We start from the raw sequence: 27,975 nt of genomic DNA on the forward strand, positions 1-27,975 counted from the left end.
TTGAAAAAAGGACCTTGCCATCACAGCCTGCCCATCTAGATGGCAGCCATCACTCCCTTGAATGAGGCTTCCTCCAGGAGGTTAGATGAACTACACACAATCTTCCAACCTCCATAAATTCAGAGTTTGTTAAAAAGCTTATCTTTTTATTAACTGGGATTAAGAAAAGCAAAATGTCAAATGAGGTATCTTCTTCCCCATCACTCCCTAAGTGAACATAATGGTATTTTGTTTGTTTTAACTTCTGCTCTTGGGACTTAGAAAATCCTGTGATAAAAACTGTTGGCTTTGATTATCGCTTTAAACTGTGTTATTAGAGTAACTGCCAAAAGGTGCCTAGAGCCTAGGATAAGCACATTTTTTCAGTTTTCCTTCTTATGAATGCAAATACACCCACAGTAGGGTGAGCAGATGGATCATTTTGTTCTCCTCAGCTCACAAAGACCTAGCCTCTAAAACACAACTCGCTGCCAGCTGGCTGGGGGACTGACTCATACCAGCCACCACAAATCTCTCCCTAGCAAAGATTTTTCTAAAAAAGTCTCTGTGAGGAAAGGGACAAAGTAGAGATTCCTGTAAGTCTGGGCTGTAGTTCCATTACAGAACACGGTGATACCCAAACCAGCAATGTCTTAACAAAAAGGCACACATCGAGTCCCAAGTACATGAGGAATCCTTGACTACAACTAACTCAGGTATTTGGCTTATTTGATACATATGCAGATGTTTGTTCTATCACACTGCATCTTCACAGAGAAATAATCTGCTCTCTTTTCTTCTCTAAATCCTACTTCTACCAGCACTGCAGAGCCAGTACATACAGGGACTCAACATTTTTATTCCGTTCTGCCCAGCAGTGCAACCGAGTGCAGTTTTCACCCAGAATCAAGGTCAGTTGGTAGAAGAGCAGTCATTCATCTTATACATGGCCATAAAAATAATGATTATTGACCGTCCAGACAATCTAAATACTCTTGGGATCCATTCCTACAGAGGGACCCTGCGCATTCACTATTTAACTAGAAGTGCACCTTCCTATGTCAAGCTATCTTAAACACAGGGACTGTGACACACTGATCCTCTACCGAGGAAGCAAAATAAACAGGGAAACAAAATGTTAGGTAGCAGCCCAGCTACCCAGGAATTGGTAACCCACATGGGGAAGGGACAATTGTCTGAACTCTGTGGCAATGATTTCCAAGGTTATCTAGAGGATCCTTTTTACCACCTGGTAACACATGTAATACAACCTAAGTCTAATCACATGATATCTGGAGCTAGAAAAATCCCTAGTGAAGGTCCAGCTATTCAGATAGAAGGCCCATGCCTTCACTGGATCTGCAGAGAACTGTGATTTCATAGGGAACAAGACTGTTCGAGTAAGAAGACACAAACAAAATCCTATCTATCAGCAAGATGGAAACCACCCCAGGGTAACTTCATGTAATCTGATGAGCAAGGGGGAAATTCCATGACCCTGTATTTATCCTACTCTCCTGGTGGAATATGCAAACAAAAAGGTTGCTTCTGTAGAGGGACATAAGAAAAAGCCAGTTATTCATGTTCAAAAGGGTTTGACTAACTGAAGGATGGATACCTTGGGGTCCCAGGAAGAAGGAGAGGGATTATCTGGAAAAAGGCAAAACAATCCAGACACAAGTCAAAAAAACCCATTGTATAGCCTTGATCCCAAAGCTAATGATCAGGGAATGCCAACTACAACCTTAAATATATAAGGCTTTAGGGAAAAGCATGAGTGGCTGGAGTTATGGATGGTAATAAGGAATAGCTCTTTCCTCAGGTAGGTTTAAGAACTTTGCTGGCAATGAGCACATTTGAAGACCCAGAGATGTCTGACAATACCTAAAAGAAAGCGTCCTAGAAATCCTGTCCCTATGCCTGCACCACTAAATATGAATATTTGAAAAACAGTAAGACAAAACTTAAACTGTTCTGCTTAACTGTCCACTTAGTGTAACTCCTACTCCACAGCAGTATTCCTTCCACAGCACTCAACAATGCAGAAGTTCAAAGTCTCACAGGACCTGGCTAGTTGCACAAATTACACAAGAACCACAGCCAAGAAAACTGAAGAATGAGTTTCAAGTTTGTACTTGGCAAAACAACTGCATCCCATTTGGAGACCACAGAGTTGGTTAGGCATAGCAGCTGAATCAAATTATTACTCTTTTATCTTGGATATTAAGGTGAGAACACAGCTTTTATCTTCTACAGACGAAGAAAGCTGAGTCTTCCTTGTTCTGGTTACAAAACCACCAAATAATTCCCTTCAGTGCTGGACTTGGGGAATAAACAGAAGACTGCAAATCATGATATAGCTCTCCAAAACGGCACTTGGCTCAGACTGACTACACTAGTTTCCCAGATTATTACTAATTTTAAACACACAGATGAACATAAACATTTAAATATCTTAATATCCCTTCTGCTTATCTGTGATATGGCATTTTATTGCAATTAAATTATATATATGTGCTTTTAGCAGATAAAGAAATGAAGAACAGGTAAGATATGATAACTCTTGTCATTTATCCCTTTAAAATGATAAGTGTATTCACTAGTCTCCATGGAAATGTCTTGGTTCATCTATATGAAAAAGAAAAAAATATCCAAAACCACAACCAAGACAGGCTCCTGTAACCAAGATGAGTTTACATACTTTTCTTTCTTGCCTTCCTCCACTGGTACTTTTTTTTTTTCCCTTCTCCTTTGGAATGTATTAATAAGCCCCTTAATTATTTTTGAAAACAAGGAAAAAAAGAAGAAAAATAAAAATCTGAGGCATACCAGAAGACAAAATAAAACCAAAACAAAAACATACAAGCAAACAAGCCCACAATTTCAGTGTAGTGAGGCACGTAAGATCTCTTTGTTTTCCAACCCAGAACATTGTGTTCTGAGGTTTGAGTTCCTCCTATGGTGTTCCCTGAAAAACTATTCCAAGTGGCTTCAGTAACCAACTATTTTACATGGGAAAAAGCAAGAAAGTCCTAGTGTTTAAGGCACGTGATGGGCAGGCACTCTGTCTCCAGCTCCTTCACAAAATTCACATGCAAACTCTGGCAGACAATCTGGAGTACTGTGTCCAGTTCTGGGCTTCTCAGCTCAACAGGGACAGAGAACTTCTGGAGAGACTCCAGTGCAGGGCCATCAAGATGATCAAGGGACTGGAACATCTGTCATACAAGGAAAAGCTGCAGGAACTGGGGCCGTTTAGTCTGGAGGAGACTGAAAGGAGATCTTATTAACATTTACAAATATGTAAATGGTGGATGTCAGGAGGTTGGGACATCCCGTTTTTCTATAGTATCTAGAAACAGGACAAGGGGTAATGGGATGAAGTTGGAACACAAAAAGTTCCACTTAAACATAAGAAAAAACTATTTCACTGTTCAGGTGAGGGAGCCCTGGCACAGGCTGCCCAGAGGGGTTGTGGAGTCTCCTTCCTTGGAGGTCTTCAAGACCCGCCTGGACACGTTCCTATGCAACCTGATCTAGGTGAACCTGCTTCTGCAGGGGGGTTGGACTAGATGATCTCTAAAGCTCCCTTCCAACCCTACTATTCTATGATACCGGGAGGCCTCCAACAAAACCAGAAATATGGTACCAAACTCTCCATTGGATTTTTTACAGCTGGGCAGTGTGGGAGTGAAATAGTACCAGTTTTAGGCATTGGCAGTGACCTTTTCTTTTTGTCTTGCACTGCACAGGTGTGAATGACTGCATATGGGTGGTAGACTGTGAGGAATCACATCAACGAGGCATAATTTTAAGTTCTCATGCATTAGTACTACAGGCCAACCCAACCACCAACTACACTAAATGGAAGGCAAAGTGCTTTGCCTAAAAAGGAACAGCAAAAAAGGAAAACCAAAACAACAACAAAAAACCAACCTCAGGCTATTTGTTCTGGAGCAGTACAAAGGTAGAATTTGGATGGCAAAGTAAGCACAGTATAAGCTTGCCATTAACCTACCAATTAAAAACAAAAATGCAAATCACTGAAGAATTAAAAATGTTGCCCAAAAATCAACAATCCAATTTAAAAAATCTAGATTTTTATTTTTTACATCAGACAATCTACTGCTTCTGCAAACAATACAGTAAAATAGAATAAAAAGCACAAAATCTCTGTAGGTTGCATGACAGCTTCTTTTATTTGTACATGAAGCATGATGCCATTCAAGGGTGAGTCACTCTAATCACAGAAGTTCTTCACCAAGCAGCACGACAAACTGTTCTCCCAGGGGGACTGATTTAAAGCACATTTTCTGAAATTGAGGATTATCAGAAGCTAAAGAAGGCTGCACTTTCTGAGTAGGAATCAGCAGAAATAGGCCTGTGGTATCTTACGAATTTAGAGACAGGGAAAAAAAAAGCAATAATGATTCACCAAAGAAAGCCTGTTAGTCATGAATTCTTTCTGCATTTTATCTTTTGCTGACATGACTAGGTTTAAAGACAGGGATGGGGAAAGGAAGAACACCATGTCCAAAACCTCACACGCTTTGCTACCTATGCCCCTCTGATATGTGGCATTCTTGCAGAAACTAAGATTTACAGCTTGATTTGCCCTTCAGCTTTAATGATAACCACAGAAGATCTTGTTCTTGCAGGATAATCAATTCTCTTCACTCACTCACCCAGCACACGATTCCAGTGTATGGTGGCACTGCTCCAGACACAAGCCACAGCCCTGCATAGCAGTTTCTTTTCATTAATCCCTGCAGTGGTGCAAGTTGGTGTGCAGGCACATGTAAATGTTTAAGCTTGGAAAAATCTTTGTTTGAGGACACAACATGTTCCTGCGTGCTTCTCAAAGAGGAGGTGCAAAGCCATCAGGCTTAGAATCTATCCCTCAATTTAAGAACGATAAAACGGATTTAATGGAAAAAAAATATTAGAAAACTTGACGGGCAATAAAAGGGAATATGTGCTCCTTCTTTACCATTCCTTCCTCTTCAGCTAAAGAACCAAGAATACTAATCTCTTTCTATGTGTGCTTGTCAAGTGCCAAACACTTAATCTTATTGTGATTTTTTTTCCTGAAAGCTCTGCTTCCCAAAGTCACGAGGTTGTGCAGCAACTTTGGAATTTTCTTAATACATTTATGGGAAAAAAAAAAGAGATTACAGAAAAAAAAAATCGTAATGTGACTCCTAAACACCAGAAGACTAAGTAAAAAGTTCCAAATATTTTAAAGACTTGTGATCTTTGAGACATTTTTAGTTTTGGGAAGCTCATTTGTGCATTCTTGGGAGGAGAGGAAATAAAAATCACTAATTTCTTGTTCTTTCTACTATCTTTATTGTCTGCCAAATCTTGAATGAAGACCTGGCAACCTTTCTCCTGTTCTCGTATTATTAATAAGCCAAAACCCAAAAAACTCTTTTCTAAGAACCTGGTCATCCTACTGGTAATATAATTTTCCTGCCTTCAAACACATCCAGTTTGTGGTTCAACAAAACCTCCATTGAGGTTTTGTAATGCCCTCTGAAGCTGATTTCATCTTGAAACTGAAAGCCAGCAAACAACAGACGCTCATCCATTTTGAGCATTTCAGGTGAAAAAATTCCTTCATTTCTGGAAGACTATAACAGTTTTACTCATCTATCAAAAACTAAACTACAAAATTCACAAACTCCAAAACTAAATACATTAAAGAAACATAAGTTACAGCTAAGTATCTCTTAAAAACAAGAGAGAACCTTTGTATTGTGCCCAAGGGTACAAGCAAAATAAGCACCTTTTTGACTGAGCCAGGAAAGACACCCACTCCTTGTTTAATTATTACCTCTTTTGTGCCTTTCTTTAAGAAGCAGAGATGCCTTTTCTAGTTACCTTTGAAACATTAATTTCTTCTGGGTGACACTAAATTCCTTCCATGATAGAAACATAACCAGTTGAAAGCTACATGGAGCTCAACATAGCAAGAGAGAACAGTGGCTTCCTGGTCTCCTCTCTGTTCCAAAAATTGCAGTTTATTAGCATATTAACACATTTTCTCAGCTTCTTTCTTTCTTTCTTTACCAGAAACAAATTTTTGCTCTTTTTCAAGATGTTAAAGTCAAAATTTGTTCCCAGATTTTTTTTGTAAGACACCTTTGGAATTTCTTTATCTAGAGTAGATCTCTCCTCAAAGGACCTGCCACCACCATGACAGCAGGTGTATCTACTGACCCAAAAATAGCAAGTCACTTGGAGCTTCCTTATGGTGAAAGGTAAAATAAACATAAACTTCAGCTTTCTTTAGAAAAATAAAGTCCTTTAGCACTATGAGTGTTAGGATGTCTGCAAGTATTATGAGAGTGCATCATGTTCAGGCTTAGAAGCCAAGTAAAAATATACTGAGATGTATTAACACCCCACCCCCTTCTTCCCTGCAGAATGTAATTTTAGGATGCTTGCTAGCTGTCTGAGTGGGCACATAAGGAGAGGAAATGGTGCCTCTAAATCAGTATTCTTCTGATGTTTGGGCTGGTAATACAAGTGTCACAGGGCCACTATGAACAGAAAACAGTACTGAAGACTCCCCCATTCACAGGCCCGCCTGTGTGTATGGCCACATTTGTGTTATTTCTGAGTTAATTAGATTACTGCCTAACAAAATAAACTCACACTCTGAAGCAGCAAAAGAAGATACTTCTATGTCATATCATGCCCTAATCTCAAATCTAGATTTCTGGAAGACTTGAATCAAAACATGAAATTTTCTGCCCTATATCCTGAAAACATGAATGAAAAAGACAAATCTCCTTTCCACTATCATGTGATGAGGTGAGCCACATGTGCAGTAGAGTGGAGTGACTGTGAAATGGTATCTGAAGACACATGTAAAATATTACCTGTGTGGTTTGAAAACTGGACCGAGTTCACTGTGTCAACTTCAAATCCCAAAACCTGTAACAGAACACAAGAATATTTCTTTTACTAACACACTTTTGTTACTACATTATCAGTATCACAGGAAAGTATTTTTATTTCCCAGTGCATATTTGAAAATCTTGAGTGCTGCTTTAAAGTGAAAGCTGAGTCAATATACATGCAACATAAACAAACACCACAGTCCTTTGCTACAGCAGAGGACATGGAACAAAACTGACATTGGCAACAGCGCTAAAGAAATAGAGCTTTGGATCCTCAGGGTAGAGTTCATTTGGGGATAAGGACAGAGAGGCTGGTCCAGCAGCAATCACTGAAGGCCTGAAGAAAGCCTTGGCTACACTTGTAAAAACAGACAAGCAGCCCAAATTTCAAGGTACTAAATTAATGCAAAATACGGAGGGAGGATGCTGTTAGTACTCCAGAAAGTCAATTTTTCTAAAAGGAGGACAGAAGAATCTTGAAAAGGATCAATGTTATGAGTCATACTTGGATGTCATCAAGCAGTTTCTTTACAACTAAAAGAGAATAATAACTAAAAAAAAAAATAAAAATCAGAAAATTAATTTTGGGGCATGATTAGGCAATCAAAGGCAGAGCTCTGAAAAACACAAAGTGAAAAAAGCCTAAAGCATGCTCGGAAAGTCACATTCTACCTTGTATTACCAGCAATGAAAATATTGAAATACCCAAGAATTTTCTAGTGCAATCAACAAATGCATTCTTGTTGCCCAAAAAGAGAGAAATATTATGAAAATAAGAGCACCAAATCAGGAGAAAACTAATAAGGATTTTTAACCTGACAAAACCTGCTTAATACAGACAGGCATTGCTGCTCTAGTCATTTTTAGACATTTTTAACTGCCACAGAAGACATTATAACGCAACGGTGACATAACAGTCTGACATTTAATATTTGTTTCTACATCCTACTTGCTCTGAGTAAGAATTCTCCTCAAAAGATAAGCTGCTATATATGGCTCAGTGAGTCATACTGGGTGATAATAGTAATGATACATTGCTGTTTATGATCCACTCTCAGGCAATTTGCTGGGGAGGTGGGAGTGAAAAAAGCTTTTCCCAGTCACGTTTTTCACTGACACACATGCACGTTTCCCCCTTATTATCACAAAGGTAATCCCTTTTCATGCATTAAAAAATCTCTGAGTGTATGGTGCCAGACATCAGCTTTAGCCCTGCACGTGCCACCTCTCAGACATGAACGACATTAAGTGACAAGCCCCTTATTGAGGAAATCCTGGGACATTGCAATATGGAGGTACATGCATTTAGTTCCTTCTGCCTGCAGACACTGCAGTTTTGCCATTTCACAGCTCGGAGTCCACACAGGTCTTCACAGAATAGGTCTCTTCTTTCCATAGATAATAAAGGTTTCTGTTCATCTCTAACCAGAAAGCAAGTACTCTTACATTAATGACAGACAGAATCATTAGCTGTCTTAGCCTTATCAAGTTAAAATTAACCTCAGCTTCTATTCTCACCCCAGTTTCTTGTTTCACCAAACATGGTGGACTTTATCCTAAAGACCCAGGGAGTGAGAGCATGACAATACTGTTCCGACCTTAACCTTGATGTTTGTACATGCTCTGCAAAGAACTAAATGACAATACTGCTGCTAACCAGTCTGTCATCCCATATACAAATCTTCTCCCTGCAATGAAGCGGCCTAAGAAGTTTTTAATTACTTCAAATGTCTTGGCAACAATCACGAGTCCATTTCTGTGCAATATTTTTATCCTGTTTCTCCAACTATTTCACATGTGACACTACAGACCACACTCCCACTGCTGTCATTACATATAAGTATCATTTGCCCACAGAACTGCAAATCCTGGGCAAATCTAAACCTACAGCTAGTTTTGGTCAGGATGATAAGTGTTCTTCAGTGGAAGAAGGTAACTGAACTCATTAAAAAATCAATGGAGAACAGGCAAGGTGCCTGAGGACTGGAGAAAGGCCAATGTCACTCCAGTCTTCAAAAAAGGACAATAAGGACGAAACAGGAAACTACAGGCCAGTCAGCCTCACCTCCGTTCCTGGAAAGGTGATGGAATAACTCATCCTGAATGTTGTCACCAATCTGATTGCCTTCTATGAGGGCATAACCAGCTGTCTAGATGAGGATAAAACGGTGGATATCATCTACCTTGAGTTCAGTAAGGCTTTTGACACTGTCTCTCATAACATTCTCATCAGAAAGCTCAGGCAGCGTGGCTTGGATGAATGGATACTGAGGTGGATCGAGAGCTGGCTGAATGACAGAGCCTAGAAGGTGGTGATCAATGGCACAGAGTTGAACTGGAGGTCTGTGGCCAGTGGAGTTCCACAGGCATCGGTTCTGGGGCCAATCTTGTTCAACATCTTCATCAATGACCTGGATGAGGGGACAGAGTGTACCCTCAGCAAGTTTGCTGATGACATCAAACTGGAAGGACTGGCTGATTCCCCAGAAGGCTGTGCTGCCATTCAGTGGGATCTCGACCGGATTGAGAGTTGGGCAGAGAGGAACCTCAGGAGGTTCAACAAGGACAAGTGCAGAGTCCTACACCTGGGAAGGAACAATGCCATGCACCAGTACAGGCTGGGGGCTGAACTGCTGAAGAGCAGCTCTGCAGAGAGAGACTTGGGAGTCCTGATTAATAATAAACTAAATACGAGCCAGCGATGTGCCCTTGTGGCCAAGAAGGCCAACGGCATCCTGGGATGCATCAAGAAGAGTGTGGCCAGCAGGTCAAGGGAGGTTCTTCTCCCCCTCTACTCTGCCCTGGTGAGGCCTCATCTGGAGTCCTGTGTCCAGTTCTGGGCTCCTCAGCTCAACAGGGACAGAGAACTTCTGGAGAGAGTCCAGCACAGGGCCATTAAGATGATCAGGGGACTGGAACATCTTTCACATGAGGAAAGGCTGCAGGAACTCAGGCTGTTTAGTCTAGAAAAGAGAAGACTGAGTGGAGATCTTATTAATATTTACAAATATGTAAATGGTGGGTGTCAGGAGGTTGGGACATCCCCTTTTTCTATTGTAGCTAGCAACAGGACAAGGGGTAATGAGATGAAGTTGGAACACAAAAAGTTCCACTTAAACATAAGAAAAAACTACTTTACTGTGAAGGTGAGAGAGCAGTGGCACAGGCTGCCCAGAGGGGTTGTGGAGTCTCCTTCCTTGGAGGTCTTTAAGACCTTCCTGGACATGTTCCTATGCAACCTGATCTAGGTTGACCTGCCTGAGCAGGGGGGGTGGACTAGATGATTTCTAAAGGTCCCTTCCAACCCTACCATTCTATGAAAAATCTCTCAGCCTCCAGTCTAAGTAAATGTCATTAAAATACTCTTAAGACTCAAGAGTTAAGTTTGCCTATATCATATCAAATCATATATCATATCACATCACAGTGATATTTACCACAATTGAAATCTCAGAGGAAAATGGGTGAATCCAACATACTTTTATTTTCAAGTAAAGGAGGCAGAACTGTTACGTTTCTAAAAATAAATTACAAAATACCAAACCAGAAGAGTTTGGAAGGCATGACTGGCAGATCTGAATAACACATTTCAGCAAAATATTTTGAAGATTACATTCAAACACACATATTGGAGCAGAATGCATTTGAATAAACAGCTAGCATGAAACACATACTCCAACATTATGCATGAGACCAAACTGGGTTTAGTTCTTTCTCCCAAACAACCAAAGGAAAGGGATAAATGTTATCCAGTTTTTCCCACAACACAGAAGTGCTATCAAAGCTCTGCAAAGAGAAAGTGCATCACCCATGCAGGCACTTCAGTCTACATAATTATTTAAATGCTCATCTTCAAACCTGCAAGTGCTCAAGGGAAAAACCAATACACAAGAAAGGAAGAGATTTCAAAATACATGGACAGCCTCTGAAGGTGTTGGCTCTTGAAGCCTAGGCCAACAGCCTGTCCTCCCTAGAAGCACAGAAGTAGTTTAAACTTACATCAAGCCAGCAACTCACAGATAAAATGCAAAAAAAATGCATCTCCTTCATGGTTCAAACTTTCCAAGTTATATCAACTGTTTTACCAATAGGACAACCTAAAGACCTAGACAGACAGACAATATGTCAATTTACACAGGTTACATATATAGCTAGATACAAATTCTGGCTCACCTGTAAAAATACAACCTTTTGGACTTTGTCATTGTGTTAACAAATTAATTAGAGCTTTGTTTAAAATTTACAGCCTCTCTTCCTCTCCGTTCCAGAAAACATTTCAATCATACATGCACTGAAATGCTCTATTTCTTCACTGCAAAGAACTAGCACCTAAGATTGTTAGAAATGAAAGACTGCAAATATACATTTCCCTCAAGGGGACAGATTATGTTGTGCCTGTTATGTAAAGGGCAGGGAGGACTGTCCAACAACGAGAGAAAGAAAATTGTTGAGTGTAGCAACAGAGAAATTAGCAGAAATATTTTGAAGCAAACGCAACATCTCAAATTCATTTTTAATAATTGTGAAGCTTTGTGTTTATACTTGTGTAATCTACACTATGTACCAGTGGTCTGGAGACAAATATAAGTATTCATTTTTACCTCCTAATCATATTTGACATTTGATTGTTAACACTATTTGAGATGGAAAACTGTTAACTTCGAAGATTAGCTCTGCCTCAAGAGCAAATATTAACATAAATTCTCATTTAGTAATTTTATTTACTCTGAGAAAAGGTTAGAGAAAGGTGGAAAGCACATGTTTTTTAACTGCTTGTGTTTAAAATTTATATTGCAGCTTTACTATGTTTCTGCAGTGAAAAAGGTAAGTTCTCAAAACTATCACAGACTTTACAGTACTCAAGAAGTCCTCCTTTTTCCTTGTTTATATTCGGTTTGGGAGGAAGAAAGTTTGGGTTTGTTTTTTTTTTTTTTCCAAAAAGAGACAAATATCTTGAATGTCCTAAGCTTGCAAGAAAAACTGTCACTTGAATTACAAGAACTTGTGAACTCAACTGGATGTTACTGCTTTCCTGGGTACCAAATATTAGAAACAAATAAACAAACCAACTTCCAATGCATTATATGTACTTATTTAGAGAAGAGGAGATTCAGAGGAGGCCAAAAGAGATGCTATAGTATTGCCACCTTCAAAGGTTTTCAAGACCCAAGAGGAGAAAGCCCTGAGCAATATGGGCTGAACTTAGTGCTGACTCAGCTTTGAGCAGAAGGCTGGACTGGGGATCTCTTCCCGCCTGAGTCAGTCTGATGATAATGTTGCATACAGAAAACTCAGCTTTACCCATTGTAGAACTCCATGAATAAAAATCACACAAAATACCATCACCTCCTTACCCATCATACAGTTCTGGTTATAAGGATGAAAACCAGCAGTATGGTGTGTTTACACTATTAACTATGCCAGTTTTGTTATTAAAGATAATACATCCTTTGATATTAAATGATCTAGTGGACCAATTGAACCAGAATGTTTTAGTTTGTACTTAATTTAGACAACCTTAGAGAACAATAACCTAGTTCTGCAGGTATGAAATTCAATTAAAAATACTTCTCTATACTGCAATATGGTCAGTAACTATTCCCTTCTTTGGGCATTGAGTTTATGCCTTTGGTGTCACATCATTTTAAGGTTTGAAACTAAAACTAAAAAGCAGTGCTGCAGCTCAAGTTACAGGGAAAACCTGGAATGATCAGTAAAATGCATGATAAGAAATAACAACTCAGTGTAAGAAAAGGAAAAAAAAATTACAAACCCAGGCTTTAAAACACATGTTTCTTCCATAGTATTTATGTCCCCTGATACATGTCACAGGTTGTTATCTATATTTCATGAAATAAATCTGAGACCTCTATCCAAACTCAAAGCTCTTAATTTTGGAAAAAGTTAGTTTTACCATATCAGAACACATCAAGTCCGATTTTCCTAAGTGAGTCCACAAATCAAACCATTTCTAAACCACAAACCCAGGAAAAATATCAGAGGCTGAAGTCGCAAATCAAGCTCAGTTAATCATGTATATAAACTCTTTTCTTGTGAAGGCATTTCTCATATGCATAATTAGAGCTTCACATCCAGATTTGAGCTACAAATGTGCCACAGGTGAAAAACTCACTACATAATTTGTTTGTTCACATCAGTGCAAGATGAGTTTATCTACAAGGGAAATGTAGTTGCACAAGAAAAAGGCACTGACTAAAAGAAGAAAGAAGGAATAAGACTCCGCTAAAATCTCTTGCCTGAGTTCAGAACAATTGTCTCTGCAGAGAAAACATGTCCTTGTGAAGAGCCTGAGAAGCAAGGAACCACAACAGATATTAGGACGCTACTTTAAATCATTTATGTTACTCTCAAATGCTTTAATGTATGCACCCATCTTCCTGGTAAAAACAAGCAGTTGGGGCTCCTGAAGCATTTCTCAGATAGCTGCATTCTTGATCAAGATATTAAAGTTCTAAAGCACAAGAAGATGACCACAGTCTGATCTCCAGATGATTTTGTATTTCCTGTCTTTCTAATCATTGTGCTGTCATTTAAAGAAGGAAAGCATCTAGAGAACATGGGCAGTTACTTTGCTATCTTAAACACAGCACTGTGACAGTTTTCAGTGACCAAAGCTGTAAAAAATAAATGCTGTTTCAAATGCTGCATATTGAATTCCTTAAAGCATTAAAAATACAAGCCTTCATAAAGCCCTATGAACCAGATAAGTTTCATGCAGAACCATATTATCAGTAAATGGTGACAAAGGACACCATCACCCTGCAAAGCATTGCACTTAAACTAGAATCACTTGAACTGTGATGTCAAAAACAACATCCTGTTCATTACATATACAATAAGAACACAGCTAGGAACAAGAAATACTTATATGCAATATGTATAATCTCATTCTTTGTTTTTTCAGAACACAGACCATGTAACCTGCTGCAACAACTGCAACAGATGCAAACCCCCTCTGTTTTTCTCTGCATATTAATAGGTTTTTTTAATGGAAGCCTTCCAATATACTCAAAACAAACCATAGTGTTTAATTTTTTTAAATTAATGAAAGCACATGACAAGAAAAAAGGAAAGGAAAAAAAGTCTTCAGTTTCAAAAGCCAGTCAAGCTTTCCAAGTCATGGGTACACACAAAATATAAATATGCACACACACATTTTTTTTAATTAAGCATATGTGGTTTATCCCAACAAACATCTTAGCTATGATTACAAATTTTAATTAACAGATACTTAAATAATTGCCTAATTACAATCTTACTCCTCTGCCTCCACAAATACAGTTAACATCAGGAAATTAAAAAACAAGGTGAGTTGGCATAATGATCTTCAATAAACAGATCTGGGCTAAAAAAGAAGCTAACAGTAGACAGGTAGAATAACAGTGCATACTTGTCTGGTGTCCTATGCAAAAGGAAAGCATCTCCAAAATATCAACCAAAAGCATACCAAACCCACAATGCATCTATTGAAAGCAAAACAGCTGGCCTGCTCAGGACTGCCCATCTGGTTAACTTTAGAAGAGGTTTATCTGAGAGCATGTTACAGCAACACAAAACCAATCAAAGGCTTGAAAAGCCTCAATATATGATTGTATTTTCTTACAGAGGACCTCCCTCCTCATCCACATTCAGATCACAGCTGGCTTTATTGCTGTTGACAGGACACACATGGTGGGCCCTCCATCAACAGGAAAATTACTCATTACAATGTAACACTGACAGATGCATCAGCCAAAGGACAAAGATTTACAGCATAAAAATATATATAAACCAAGTGGGTTACTGAGACTTAAATGGACACAGTTTATGAGGAATTTTCAAGAAAACTTGTGGTAAGTCCTCAAACTACTGACTTCTATCAGAGCACATGTATAAACCACAAACTGAATTAGCGAGTAGTATCTGTATCTGTCTACAAAAATCATTGTCTTGGATAAACAAAATCATTCTATCCCTTATAATTTTTCTCTGTACATTAAAAATAAGATTAATGAAAAGTAATTAATAGAACTAACTTCAATGCCACAGTTAAAATTACCCTGTCAAACAAGGTAATTCAGTCTGGGGTTGGTTTTTTTTTGGGGAGCGGGTGGTTAACTAAGTAATGGCAGCAATACTTTCCAGTAAGAAAGCCTTTGCATTAGGGCATGAAACACTCTATGTATGCATTGTCTTACACATTGTTTGCATAGGTGTGCTGATGTTCATGTATTACGGTTTGGAACTTTAACTTACAGATCCATCACTGTGGTTTAAGGGAACACCATTGCTCCACATCATCTCCTCTGGACGTGGAACTGAAACATATTTTTAAAGGCTGAATTTCTGTAATTAAATTAATTTTGAGAGGGAGAAAGAAAAAGGATTTCCCAGTTGCAGCTTGCTATGTGCAAGCTTTTTCACTTAACTGCATCTCTTTCCATTAGACACAGAATCGAAAACACACATTGTACTCAGTGTAGAAAATTAGAACACAGATTTAGTTTGAGAAAAGGAACTTGAGAAAAAGAAACAGCATGTCCTGGCAATTAGTAAAGCAGGTATAATTGCTGATGTGGGTAGATAAACCGAACTGAAACTGTATTGAATAACTCAATCTCTTTTTTCAATTTCAGAGCTTTTAACAAACCATACTAAGTCAATAATGAGCTCTCTCTACAAAATATAGCTGTATTTTAGCACAGCATTTCACAAGGCACTGCAAAGAAAAATCACTAAGATATTGGAGATACTGTGCCAGGATAAAAACACCATAGCAAATAAACTAGTTTAGAAATAGGGATGCTGGAGATATTGTTGCTGATTCATTAATCTAGAGTCAGGTAGCAAACAGGTCGCTTGAAATTCTGAGGTTAGAAATAGATAATTACAGTACAGACAAAAAACACCCGACCACAACAGATGACCTTGAGAAAAAAAGAAAAGTTATTTCACCAGTGTCAAAGACAGACACAGGAAAACACAGGAAAGGCTATAATAGATATTAAAGAATTGGATTTGGATGGTATGTGGTACTTGTTATAAACAAGAAATCTTTATACTTAAAAAAGCAACCCTACAAAGTACACTACATGGGACTACATAAACAACACACACAAAATCAAGACTATACAAGCAAACTACCTGGTTAGAACTAAAAAAGAAAGAAAAAACAAACTAATAAAACCCACCTTCCTGAAAAACCACAAACTACCACGCCTTTCCCTACCTGAACCTACCTTTCACCTCAAATTCTTGTATTCTCAAGCCAAACTCCATGAATCTATTTCCTTCACAAGTGAGCTTTTCAGCTACAGAATAGCATACATGAGAAGGAGGTAGGTGTGGAGGAGTCTGGGATATTTTATGCACACTGCAGACACATTTATTTGATGCTTCATTGTTTCTCTATGGCCACAAGCTCTCAAGCCCAACAACAATTAGCCTCACATCCACAGTAACGAGATGAACACCTCAGGCAGCCTAATGATTGTTTATCTAGTGACACTCCCTTTTCACCTCTAACCAACTGCATACCAGCTTTCAGGATTTACAAGCTGACTTCAGCACCGGACTCCATGGAGGACATATGAAAGACAAGCTAAAAACAAATGCCTCTCTCTTCTGCCAGAGCAGACTGCAATTTTGTCAAAGTGGTCTAGCAAAATTGGTACCTACTGAGAATCTGCAGATGGGCTGATCTAGCTGTAATATCGTGACCATCTGAATAGAAAAGACTGCAGTAAATTTCGTTCTCAAATAGTTTATTTCTCGAGTCTTCTGAAAATGATCACAATGTTAAGTACATATCTGAAGCATAAGCAGCCCAAATTCAAGGTAGTCCTCCAAATAAAGGACTTCAGATAAGCAAATACTACGAGGCTGTTCATTTTTACTTTCCACCCTGACAGACTGATTTGTATGCATTGCTAACTATTCAATGCAAAATACTAAGACAACATAAAATACAGGCTGTTATCAAAATTCCCTCTAATCCGTTTTTTAAGCACCAAGAAATTCCTTATTCTACATCATCAGCATTTTTTTGTAAGCTATTCAAACAAACAGGCTCTTGTGCCTGCAAGACGCACATGCTCATCACCTTTGCTCCATCCATTACATCAGTTCAGATGCAGATTGACCCGACTGCAGTGGGAGAGAGAGCAGATTTGTGGCATAGCTGCTCTAATAACCTTTCTATGTGCAGGAGGTCATTTGCATGGAATCAAGTGATGGAGCTGCAAAACACTGATTTAGAAAGGCTAAAGTAAATGAAAGGGAGACAACAGCTTGTTTCCCACTTCACTCTTCAGGCTACAGGATAAACAAAAAAAGGAGAACGAGGTGGTGCTGTGGGTGTCTGACTGCCTTCTATCCAAGAAATAGATTTCCTCCACACCTTAAGACTATTTATTGTTAGGCAACAGTGACTAAGTAGTGAATTCAGATGGAGAAGAAGTTGCAGGTCACTTATTCTTTTGAAGAGTTATAAAATCTGCAGGTTCACTGAAAATTTCAGATTCATCGTCTTTGTGCTGCTTCCTTTTCTACACTTGGATATAATTTGACAAAAACACCATACTGTACTGTGAACTACTGCCAACTGGAATTATGCACAGTGCTACACAAGGAAGTTTACAAACACTGATTAGGAGAGGCAGACATACACAGCAGCCATTGGTCCAACAGGTATGGACTTAGTCTCTTGTTTATTCTAGTGAATAAAACAGAGGGAGGGGTGTCACAACATATTATTTTCCTCTGATTTTTATGTTTATTTTTAATTTTGCTAATCACATTTTAGATAGCTAGCTCTATAGTTGCCAGTCTATTTGCAAGGTGTGGTAAGCACGTTATGTACATCTAAAGTGGAGTTACCCTACAAGAAACAGATTTGATTTATCCATATGCTTATTTGGCATTCTTAGGTTGACTCCCACTCTTCTACCAAGGCTTTAGATGTTAAACTGCAAGATAACAGTAAGAATGAAACAGAATTCTTGTAAAAATGGAACAACTCCCTGAAAAAGGTGTCACATTATGCAAAGATCACACTAAAGCAGGAAAAGAATGAAACTTCTATAGACCTGTTAAAGGTCTCACCAATTCCTTCAGAGCAAGCAGGTATCTTAGACAAGAACATACTTTGAGGAATACTTCCTTCAGTGGATGCCAGGTGCAGGAGCCTGGGGCTTGTTCCTGCTCTGGCACCTCAGCTATGTCAAAAGATCCATCTGTGGGGCTGTGCAAGGAACTGGATAAGGAAACTGACTCACAAGATAAATAAACATTTTCTTCATCGGTTATTTATAACTGCTTCTCAGAGCAGTTTACCACAGGGCTACACAAAAATATTTTCCTTGAACTGGACAGCAAAACAGTGCAGGTGGAAGAACCAGCTGGTATTGGTAAGGAAAGAGCAAGAGTTGCTCAAGCTGGCTTTGCCACTAAAACCAGCAGACTGTGAAACTAGACCCTAGACAATATTAAACCTCTCAAATTTAGATACAAAATTGACATATATTTGTGTGGTTGATGTATGAATGAGCAGAGGGACAGCATTACTTTCACTAACTCCAGTGAGAATGGAAACAACCATCTCAAATATGAAGCCAGTAGCAATATTTGACTGCAAAAGGCATGAGCTGTGACACAGGCTGCTGTAGCTTGTGCTGGTCCACAAACAGCAACAACACATAATTAACAAGCTGCAGGAAATATGATTCCCTGCTGGCCTCAGTTTTAACCCTTTTTAAAACTTTTTTTCCCCACTTTTCCTAGCTGCTCAGTGTCTATTTGTTTCCACAGGTAATGTGGTGCCCACCTCTATGAGACAGGGGCTATATTCTGCGAGAAAAGTGACAGTAACTCCAGTGAAGAGCTGGATGGGTGGATAGAAAAAGTTTCCCTTCAGCCTAAAGCTGTTCAGTAGTACTCATCACTCAAAACAAATAACATAAAAAACATGAAGCTACAGAAATTTATAGAAAATACACGTATATTTTATTAGATTCAGGCCAAGCTTTACTAAATACATCACTACAAATTCTGGCATATAATTCTGAAAAAACTGCATAAAATTTTGTTAATTTAGTCGACACTTTTTTTCTGTTACATCTTTTTTCTTTCCTCTTTCAGAAGACGGAGACGGAATTGCCATGTACAGGAGCTATGAACAAAGAGTAAAATTCAAGAAAAAAAACCCCAATTTTGTGTTAACATTAAAGAAATAAAGCAGAGAACTATTAAGGGAAGTATGAGAGAGAATATAATTGCCCTTATTGACTAGCAATCTGCCAAAGTAAGAGAAAAAAAAAAATTGTCTCATTCTGATAGGTGGGAGAGACCAGCACTTCACCTCTTTGGCCGTTTCAAGAATGATGATGTAACAAATGTTATTCTTGAAGACTGTCATGGGTTCCTCCCTTTAACTTACCAACATCACTGATAGCTGTGTCACCCTTGCTTGAGATTTTCACATAGATCTTCTTCTAAAAGATAAAACCTTACTGGACTCCACAGTGGAGAGAAGGGGAACAGCTGCGATCAGACCAGAAAGGTTCTGCTGGGCAGGAAAACCATTAACACTGCATCTACAGATTGGAGAGCAGCTCTCCAGCTTTTGCTTTGCCACAGGGGAGAGACTTAGTATTTTCCAGTACATGCCCTAGCACCTCCTCAATCCCACTCATCCCTCTGGCAAGAGGTGCTCTGCATTCCCAAAAGAGCGAAGTTAAACCACCATGGAAGGATTTCTACTCAACCCAAATCAGTCCATATGCTTAAAAATCACACAGGATGACAGAAGGTGAAGTGAGATTTGTTGTTTTTTTCCAAGTGAACCATGGAATAAATATGGGTATCACAGTTCTCTCTCCTGCTCTAAGGATAATTGTTCCAGATGTTAAAGGAAAATGGAGCTCAGAGGAGTCACGGATGAATTAGTATCAACAAATACGAGTCTAAAACAAAGGCTTGATAAAATGTGCATAGTAACGGTTTTAGCAGTGTTGCTGTGAGGAGTCACCCCATTGCTGCCAAACCACAAGATGACGAACTACTCAGGCTTCCATTAGGGCACATACTATCTGTCAACATGAGTCCTCTTGGCATGTTTCAAATATTATGCTCATCTTTTTTTTTTCCCTCTCCCCTGTAGAACACCATATAGCAGCTCACTCTATCACACACAGTAATTTCAGAAGAATGGACATTTTATGTACCAGGACTAATGCCCAACTCCTCACGTTAACCTTGCTTCACCAACTCAAGTCTGTTTTCCACACAACGCAAGCAATGTAAGTGGAACCTCTGCTTGCACCTTTTCAGCCTAAAGAGGCTAAAAATACCTCCCTGGCATGTGTTCAGTCAGCCGTGGATAATGTAGTATCCCTTATCTAAAACGACTCAATATGCTATTCAGGGCATGGTGACCATCATTTTTGCATATAAATTAATGAAAAAAAAGACAAGTAAGAGACAACACTTGACAAAAATGGAGATTTTAGAGAACTATCATTAGTTTTGCGTGTGACCATTTTTTCTCAGGTGTACTTTTGTGCCATCCTCATACATAGAATTAAAGATTCATTTTGCTATTCAAATCATACTTTTATTTTTAATACACCTCAGTAGATTCTCATGTATGTGTATGTATATATATCTCAAAATAACTAAATTCAAGCTTATTTTTGTTCAAAAATCTGAATACTGTTGACTCTTATCTGTCCTTGTTTGTTTAGACAGGAAAAAAAAACAGTTGCTCAATGTTTTTTTTGGAGCAGAAATAAGACACACTAACAGCAAGAATTTAAAAAAAAACAAAAAACAAACTATCACTTAAGGATAAAATGTAAGACTGGGCTCCTTACTACAAGAAAGACATTCAGGTGCTGGAGTGTGTCCAGAGATGGGCAACGAAGCTGTTGAAAGGTCTGGAGAACAGGTCTTATGAAGAGCGGCTGAGGCAACTGGGGATGTTCAGCCTGGAGAAGAGGAGGCTGAGGGGAGACAGGATCACTCTCTACAACTACCTGAAAGGGAGTTGTAGTGAGGTGGGGGTCAGTCTCTTCTCTCCATTAATGAATGGTAGGACAAAAGAAAATGGGCTCAGGTTGCCCCGGGGGAGGTTTAAATTGGAAATTATTAAGAATTTTTTTACCAAGAGAGTTGTTAGGCACTGGCACAGGCTGCCCAGGGAAGTGGTGGAGTCACCATCCCTGCAGATATTTAAAAGATGCATAGATAAGGTGTTCAGAGACATGGTTTAGTAATGTGCTTGGCACTGTTAGGTTAGCAGACTCAATGACCTTAAAGGTTTTTCGCAAGAAAAACAATTCTATGGTATTCTCCACACAAACAGTGCAAATCCATCTTTAGCCAAGGTTTGCTGGTCTTTTAATAAGATTTGCAATTTCTTCATGACTCAATCTTCTTTTCCAAAAGAGTGAGTGAACAGTAAAATGGTTTGCATGCTCTCGTCAAATATTTGCACATAACTGTAGACATCAAATTGAATCCTCTTTAATCTTTCCACTTTCCTGTGTTGTGTTAGATCAAAAGACTACAGTTGTCAAAAAAAAGTGCTACTATTTCTTCACTACGCACAACCTCCAGTGTAAGTGCTACATCAAATATCAGCCCCTGCATCTTCATAATTCCAGTTTTCACATTGTACTATGACAAAATTAGCAAACCATAATAATAATCAATTGTTGTAAATATCCATAATCTCTTAAAAAAGTTTAAAATGCCAACTGGCCCCACACACACACACTTCAAAATTAATTTTTATGCATCTTAAAATGCTTTTTGCAGCTTTTCAATTGTAATATACACATAACCTGTGGGAATATCCCTCAGCATTTCCATGTTTTCATAACAAAAGCTTATTTAACAAGTTGCCACAATTTAGTGACTTGTAGGAACAATTATGGATAATACTGTCATACACTTAAGACTCAATCTCAGATGACGATGGTTCAATAAGCCCCAGTCTCTGTTTACTAGAGACCCTGCTCAGTCTTGTCCTTCAGAGTCCACAGCACATTAACAGTCACAGCTGCACTTCTTTTAGGCAGGCTGAAATTGGTGTCATTTTTCCAGTTGATTATTTTGCATTACTAGTTGAAATGATTTCTGTATTAAAAGCTTGCAAATATGGGATCTCCTAGTTTAACAGTAGTAGTTTACATTTGTGTAGCACTGTTAAGTAAAAGTGACATCACAGAATCACATAGTCACCGAATGGTTGGGGTTGGAAGAGACCTCTAGAGATCATCCAGACCAAACCTCATGCTAAAGCAGGTTCACCTCCATCAGGTCACTCAGAAATGTGTCCAGGCAGGTTTTGAAAATGTCCAGAGAAGGAGACTTTCACACCCTCCCTGGGCAGCCTGTGCCAGGGCTCCCTCACAAGAAAGGAGTTTTTCCTTTTGCTGAAGTGGAACTTTTTGTGTTCCAACATCCCAACATTCTTCCCAGTTCTTTACCTCGGTATAGTCTGTCTTAGAGTAAGTTCAATGCTGAAAGAGTGACACGCACACACACACATTTTTTGTTTTACTGGGGATTTTTTCAGTCTTTTGAGGAATATTCCACCTTTTTGCCCTCTCTCAGTCTTGTCACATCTTTCAGCTTACCATACAGGTCAAAAGTCCATCTCTGACAATCTTTTCAGAAGTTCAAAGTTCTCACAAAATATCTGAGCTCCTAGAGAACCAGAGCCATCCTTTCCTTGTAGGTGGATTAATCTGGACAAGCACTTCTGGAAAGTTCTGGTAAAGCCTTTCCCTAGAAATCCAGACTGCAGGAAGGGAAATCACCTTGTTAGGACCTTTTGGATTATAGATCTTTTCAAGGGCCTCACCTTGCAGAAGGCATTCACTGGACATTTCCAATCACATATACTGACATCCACTTAATAAGAAAATGCTGGTTACATAGTTATGAATAAGCCTTCCCAGTGAGGTTCCATGTTTATTTTCTTTTAAATTCTTCTGATCTGTCTCTTGTTTACCTTTCTTACAAGAGCAAAAACAGAGGCAAGGAAGAAAACCATGCTTCCAAAAGTTTCATTTGAAGTATGTATCTAGAGCCTTAATTCTTATCTCAGATATCTAATTTAGAACAATCTTTGGATATCACAAAGAGCAAACACGTTCTTTTATCTTTGTATTTATTTTTTGTTTAAGGGTTTGGCTTTTTCAGCCTTTGATCTATAACAAAAATAAGGACTAGCCAGTGGGAACATTTCTTGCTATTATTCTGTAACCACTTTTGACTGATTCATCCTTCTTCTACCTAACACAATAGAAGTAGGTTTTGAAAAACAGGACGAGGAGTCATCTTAAGTAAGAGATGCTCTTTATCTATCTCTCTTTCTGTACAAAAAAAAAAAAGCCTTAAATTTTTTGGCTAGGGAGCAGATAATAATTAAAGATAGGTTGATCCCAGTTTTGGTCTCAGCATCTGGAAGCAAATTATATCCCTGGCTGAAGAATGCAGTTAAAAGACTATCCTTAGATATTAAAGAAATTATTGTCAGTTTTGACTAAAATTGCTTTCCCATCTTTTTTACAATGAAGAAGGTGCTAAAAATCTAGACTTACTGTTTCTTATGCAAAATAGAATCAATCATTGAGGACTAGTTCGAGAATGGGAATCATCTGCCCTTATCAATATCTGAACAGATAACCATTTCCACTGAGTAAGAATAAAAAATAACAAGAGAAATGCAAAGAAAATCACTGAACAGATTTCAAATTGCCATCTTATCCTTATCCATATAACTTATGACTATTATGACTGTTTTGTTGAAGCTGTTTACAGTGGCGTCCTACAATTCAGAACAGCCCATTTCATTCTCCAGACCCAAATAAATCAATGGTATTTGTCCATGCTTTTAGCTTTATCTTCAAGGTAAGCAGGTATAAAGGAAGTCAATTAAATACTCAAAAGAGACACAAGATTTTCCTCAAATTCTAGAAGTGTTAGGGCAGACAAAAGAAACCCCAACAAAATATAATCATGTTCCATTAGCATCCTCAAACAATGTACTACCAAAGAGTGCAGAAAGATTAAAACTCTCTGGATCTCACTGTGACCTACACATAAGCAAAGATCAACAGTCTCTGCCTTGCAGACTGGAATATGATCTAGTTCAATGGCATGCAAATGCTAATGTCCAGTGCCCAGGTGAAATGAGCTGGGACTTTTTCCTGTCCCTTCAAATCTCTCTCTCGGAAACTCAGAGAGGCCCAAAGGACTGAACATACCAACTGAAATACTCATTCACAAGAGCTGGTATTATGATGGGTGTAGTATATAAACCCTGAATTCACCTGCCTGCCAAAATTTTCCCGTTGGTCAGAATTAAGTACCTCTGCAGAAGAGAAATGACCTTATGCTTGTGTATTCACTCTCTGATTTGAAGAGGACTGTAACTCTCTGCTTACCAGTACTGTAGCCTTTACTCATTACCTACCTAGAAAGTGGGACAGGAAAGGTAAGGTAAAATTATATTTAAAATTAAAAAATAAAGAGTCTCCCTAAGGAAGAAAACACATATTATAAGATTAACATTGAATGGCACGGTGAAAATATACATTTTGGTTTATATCATAAAACCCATGACACCTCTTGGTCAAGCAGGAGAAAAGAAAAAAATCTTTGGTGTTTTAAAATAATTTATCTGTCTGGCAGTGGCAACTCTCTGAGTAAATGTACACCTGCCACTCTTCCCCTCTTAAATGCTGGACAACTCTAAGTCATTTCCTGATACCAAAAGCTCCTCAGGTTACACGACTGCGAAATAACTTACAACTATTTTAAGATTCATTCGGAACCAAATTCAGAACTTTTAAAGGGACAGTAAAACCATGTCAGTAAAAACTAAACTCTTGATAGGGCAGAATTAAAAGTTCTGAAAACAGTTCACTTTGTGACATTTTACTACCTGGAACATCCATGTGTGTGCTTCCTCTATTAGTTAACCTAGAACCTCAGGCTACTTAAACAAATGTATTTTACCCTGAAATGGTGTAAAGGATTGTAACATTTCTTGCTCAGTTCTATTATTTCCACTATTATAACTGCTCTAATATATGATCTAATTCCCTTTCTATGTGTTTGCTATATAGAAAGCATTTACTACATACTTCACAGAGAAAGTCTTTCCACACACCTACTTTTAAAATACCTTTTCAATACTTTAACATTTAGTGTAATGGAAGCCTGCCAGAGAAAAACCAACTGGTTAAAAAAATCCAACAGACAGACATCAAAGAGTTTTCTGTTGTACACATTGCTACATTGGCTGTTTTTAATAAATAATGTCAGAGACATTCACCAAAGACCAAATCACTCAAATGTGACTGATGCTTTTGCAGAAGTCTGCAAACAGAAGGTGAAATGATGCCGTTTTTTTTTATTTGGATGCTGCTGTCCAAACGCAGATTCCTGAACTGTTCGGTCAGGATTTCAGGCCGGCAGACCTCACATGCACACATGAATATCCACATACACCTTGCCTTGCAAACTCAATACCGATAAGCTCAGAAGGATGTCTCATTTATCCCATACTGCATCTGAAGACCGAAGTAAAAAAGATAATGGGAAATAACAGAAGTATGTCAGATTTGCACCTATTCTCAAGACTAGCATCAGGTTTCCTTTTTATCTATACATATATATTTTTTTAAAAAAAGAGCCTCAGGACTGCAATTCCTTTCCTTGTTTCAAGAAAATGTAAAGAGTAAAGTTTCACTCCATGCCAACATGCTACATCTGGTAGTCTATCAAAACCAGGGTTTAATTAAGTTTCTAGCAAGCACGGCTTCATTAGGGGTTGCCTACACAAGATTTTCAAGTGCAGTCTGTAGTGAGTCCAGTTGTGTCACAATTGTCTTTATACTGTTTTTTTGCCCCCCACCCAAGAAACTCCTTGTTGCACTATACACAAATGGACAATAAACGCTGTGTGACAGTCTCCTAAACAGAACCCAGCTACAACATCAATAGGACTTTAAAACTCCAGTAGTAATTGATAGTGTCATAGTCAAGGAACTACAGGCACTTTACAGGAATCAATTCGCCAAGTCATATGAGACATCAATATGGAAGCCCCAGATGCCCCAGAAAGGTTGAGTTACAGAAGAGTAATAAGAAACTTTGACACAGACTTAAAATGAAGACTACAATTTAAGAGATTGGAGATTTCTGGAATAAGTACTACTGTGTGCCCTTCTGCCACCACAAAAATAGCTGGAGGAGGTGAGGGGGGGTAAGGGAAACACCATTTATGGATCATTCTGTTAGGAAACGAGGAAGAGTTGGCCTGCAGATCATGGTAGTTTTTCAGGCACGGGTCTCCATATAGACAGGTCTTTCCATAATACATCGCCCTTCACCATATACTTATTTCCAAGAGAGTTGGTTATATTGTAATTGGATGGTGGTAAGGTGGTGTGATGCTAGCCTGTAGCAGACCTGGTCTCAAGTGCATCAGCAATCACAGTATACCATCTCTCATGTTTCGTTAAGTGGGATTACACCATGGTTTGTTAAGCGCACACCAAGATAAATGATCTCAAAACACACTGTGTTCTGGCAATGAGATTCTTAGACAGCAAGCTTCTTACAGCCACATGTGCATCAAGGAACAAAGACCTCTTGACAGGAAGGTTCTAAATTAGCACCTTATTATACAGACACTTCATAAGAGAGAACAGCAAGTCATGCAAAGGCTTGCCCCAAAGTGTGTACACCAATGTTTTCCCCCTTTCAGTTCCACCTCAGCAAGCAACTCTTAAGTCAGCACATGACAGCCACAAAGATCCAATTATACCCTCAAGCCCCGGGAGTCATATAAGCCGGTATCTTCGGCCCAGTGAGTGGCCATTAAGTCGTCCTTATATTCTCCTACAGCTTCCCTAAACCCTCAGACAGCGAGAGGTGTGGGTTCACCCAGCACCGCGATCAGCGAGGCCTAGCCTCGTACCGGCGCAGGGCCACCGTGCCCAGCATGGGATACCCAAACCCCGCTGCCACCCTCAGGCGGGAGCGCCCGGCCGATGCCGGAGCAGACACCTCGGCGACGGCCACCCGCGCCCGCCGGGCACCGCCGTATGAAGCCGAGCAAACCCACCAGAAGCCCCCCTCCCTTTTCCGTTAGTCGCACCACAGCCTCAAGCCAGATCGGAAAAGAAATTGCGTTAGCGGGAGCCGCGGGCCGTGCCGCGCCGTGCCGCGCCGTGCCGTGCGGCCGGGGTGGCCCGAGACCCGGGACGGCCACAGCCTCCGGCTCCCTCCGCCTCGGCTCGGCGCTCCGGCAATCGAGCGGGCGCCCGGCGGGCTGCTCCCGGCCGCCCTCTAACCTTACCCGCACTTGGCAGGAGGCGCCCGCCCACCCACTCGCTCGGGCGCCGGCTCCCGCCGGGCAGCGCTGCCGTGACACCACCTGCCCGGCTCCCCCTCGCCGGCTCGCAGCGGAATGGTGGCAGAGCGAGCGGCGGCGGAGGGACCTGTCCTCTCCCGCTCACCTGCAAGGGAAAGGTGGCCGCCTTGTTGCCCACGTAGCCGCGGACGACGTGGCTCTGGATGGAGAGCACCCGGCACTCGCGCTCCGGCTCCGGCTCCATGGCTGCGCCGCGCCGCGCCGCGCGCCGGGCCGAGGTGGCGGCAGCGGCGCCGGGAGCGGGAGCAGGAGCGGGGGGCGGGGCGGGGCGGGCGTCACGCGCTCGCCCTCCCCTCCTGTCACACTCGCGCGCGCACACACACACCCCCCGGGAGGCGGGGACCGTGCGGGGCGCCGCGGCCGCCGCCGCCGTCAGGCGATTGGTGCGGGCGCCTAATGGCCGCCTCCGACTTGTGTGCCGAAAGCAGGAGGAGGCGGCGGTAGGCGCCGCGGCGGGACGGGGACTGAGGGGAACGGGATGAGATGAGACGGGACGGGGCGTGGCGGCGGCTCCCGGCGGCAGCTCGCGGTGTTCCCGCGCTCTCACTGCGGCCCTGGCCGCGGCCTCCGCGCCGCCGTCACGCGGCACGGCGCCGTCACGCGCTGCCGCGGCTGCCCCTCCCGCCCCCAGCG

At 40.2% G+C, this 27,975-nt stretch overlaps 1 protein-coding gene across 1 annotated transcript in view; it reads right to left on the reverse strand.

Moving 5' to 3' along the window:
• Nucleotides 1-27,565, reverse strand: part of PDXK (pyridoxal kinase) — a 47,267-nt gene extending 19,702 nt beyond the window's left edge. The window contains exons 1-2 of the mRNA XM_062000622.1: nt 27,428-27,565; nt 6,867-6,921 (exon numbers count right to left, since the gene is read on the reverse strand). Coding sequence (XP_061856606.1) covers nt 6,867-6,921; nt 27,428-27,526 — 154 coding nt within the window. The 5' untranslated portion in view covers nt 27,527-27,565. The remainder of the gene's footprint in view (nt 1-6,866; nt 6,922-27,427) is intronic.
• Between the last annotated feature and the right edge of the window lie 410 nt (nt 27,566-27,975).

This window comes from Colius striatus, chromosome 1 (genome assembly GCF_028858725.1).
Source record: "Colius striatus isolate bColStr4 chromosome 1, bColStr4.1.hap1, whole genome shotgun sequence".
NCBI classification, from domain to species: domain Eukaryota; kingdom Metazoa; phylum Chordata; class Aves; order Coliiformes; family Coliidae; genus Colius; species Colius striatus.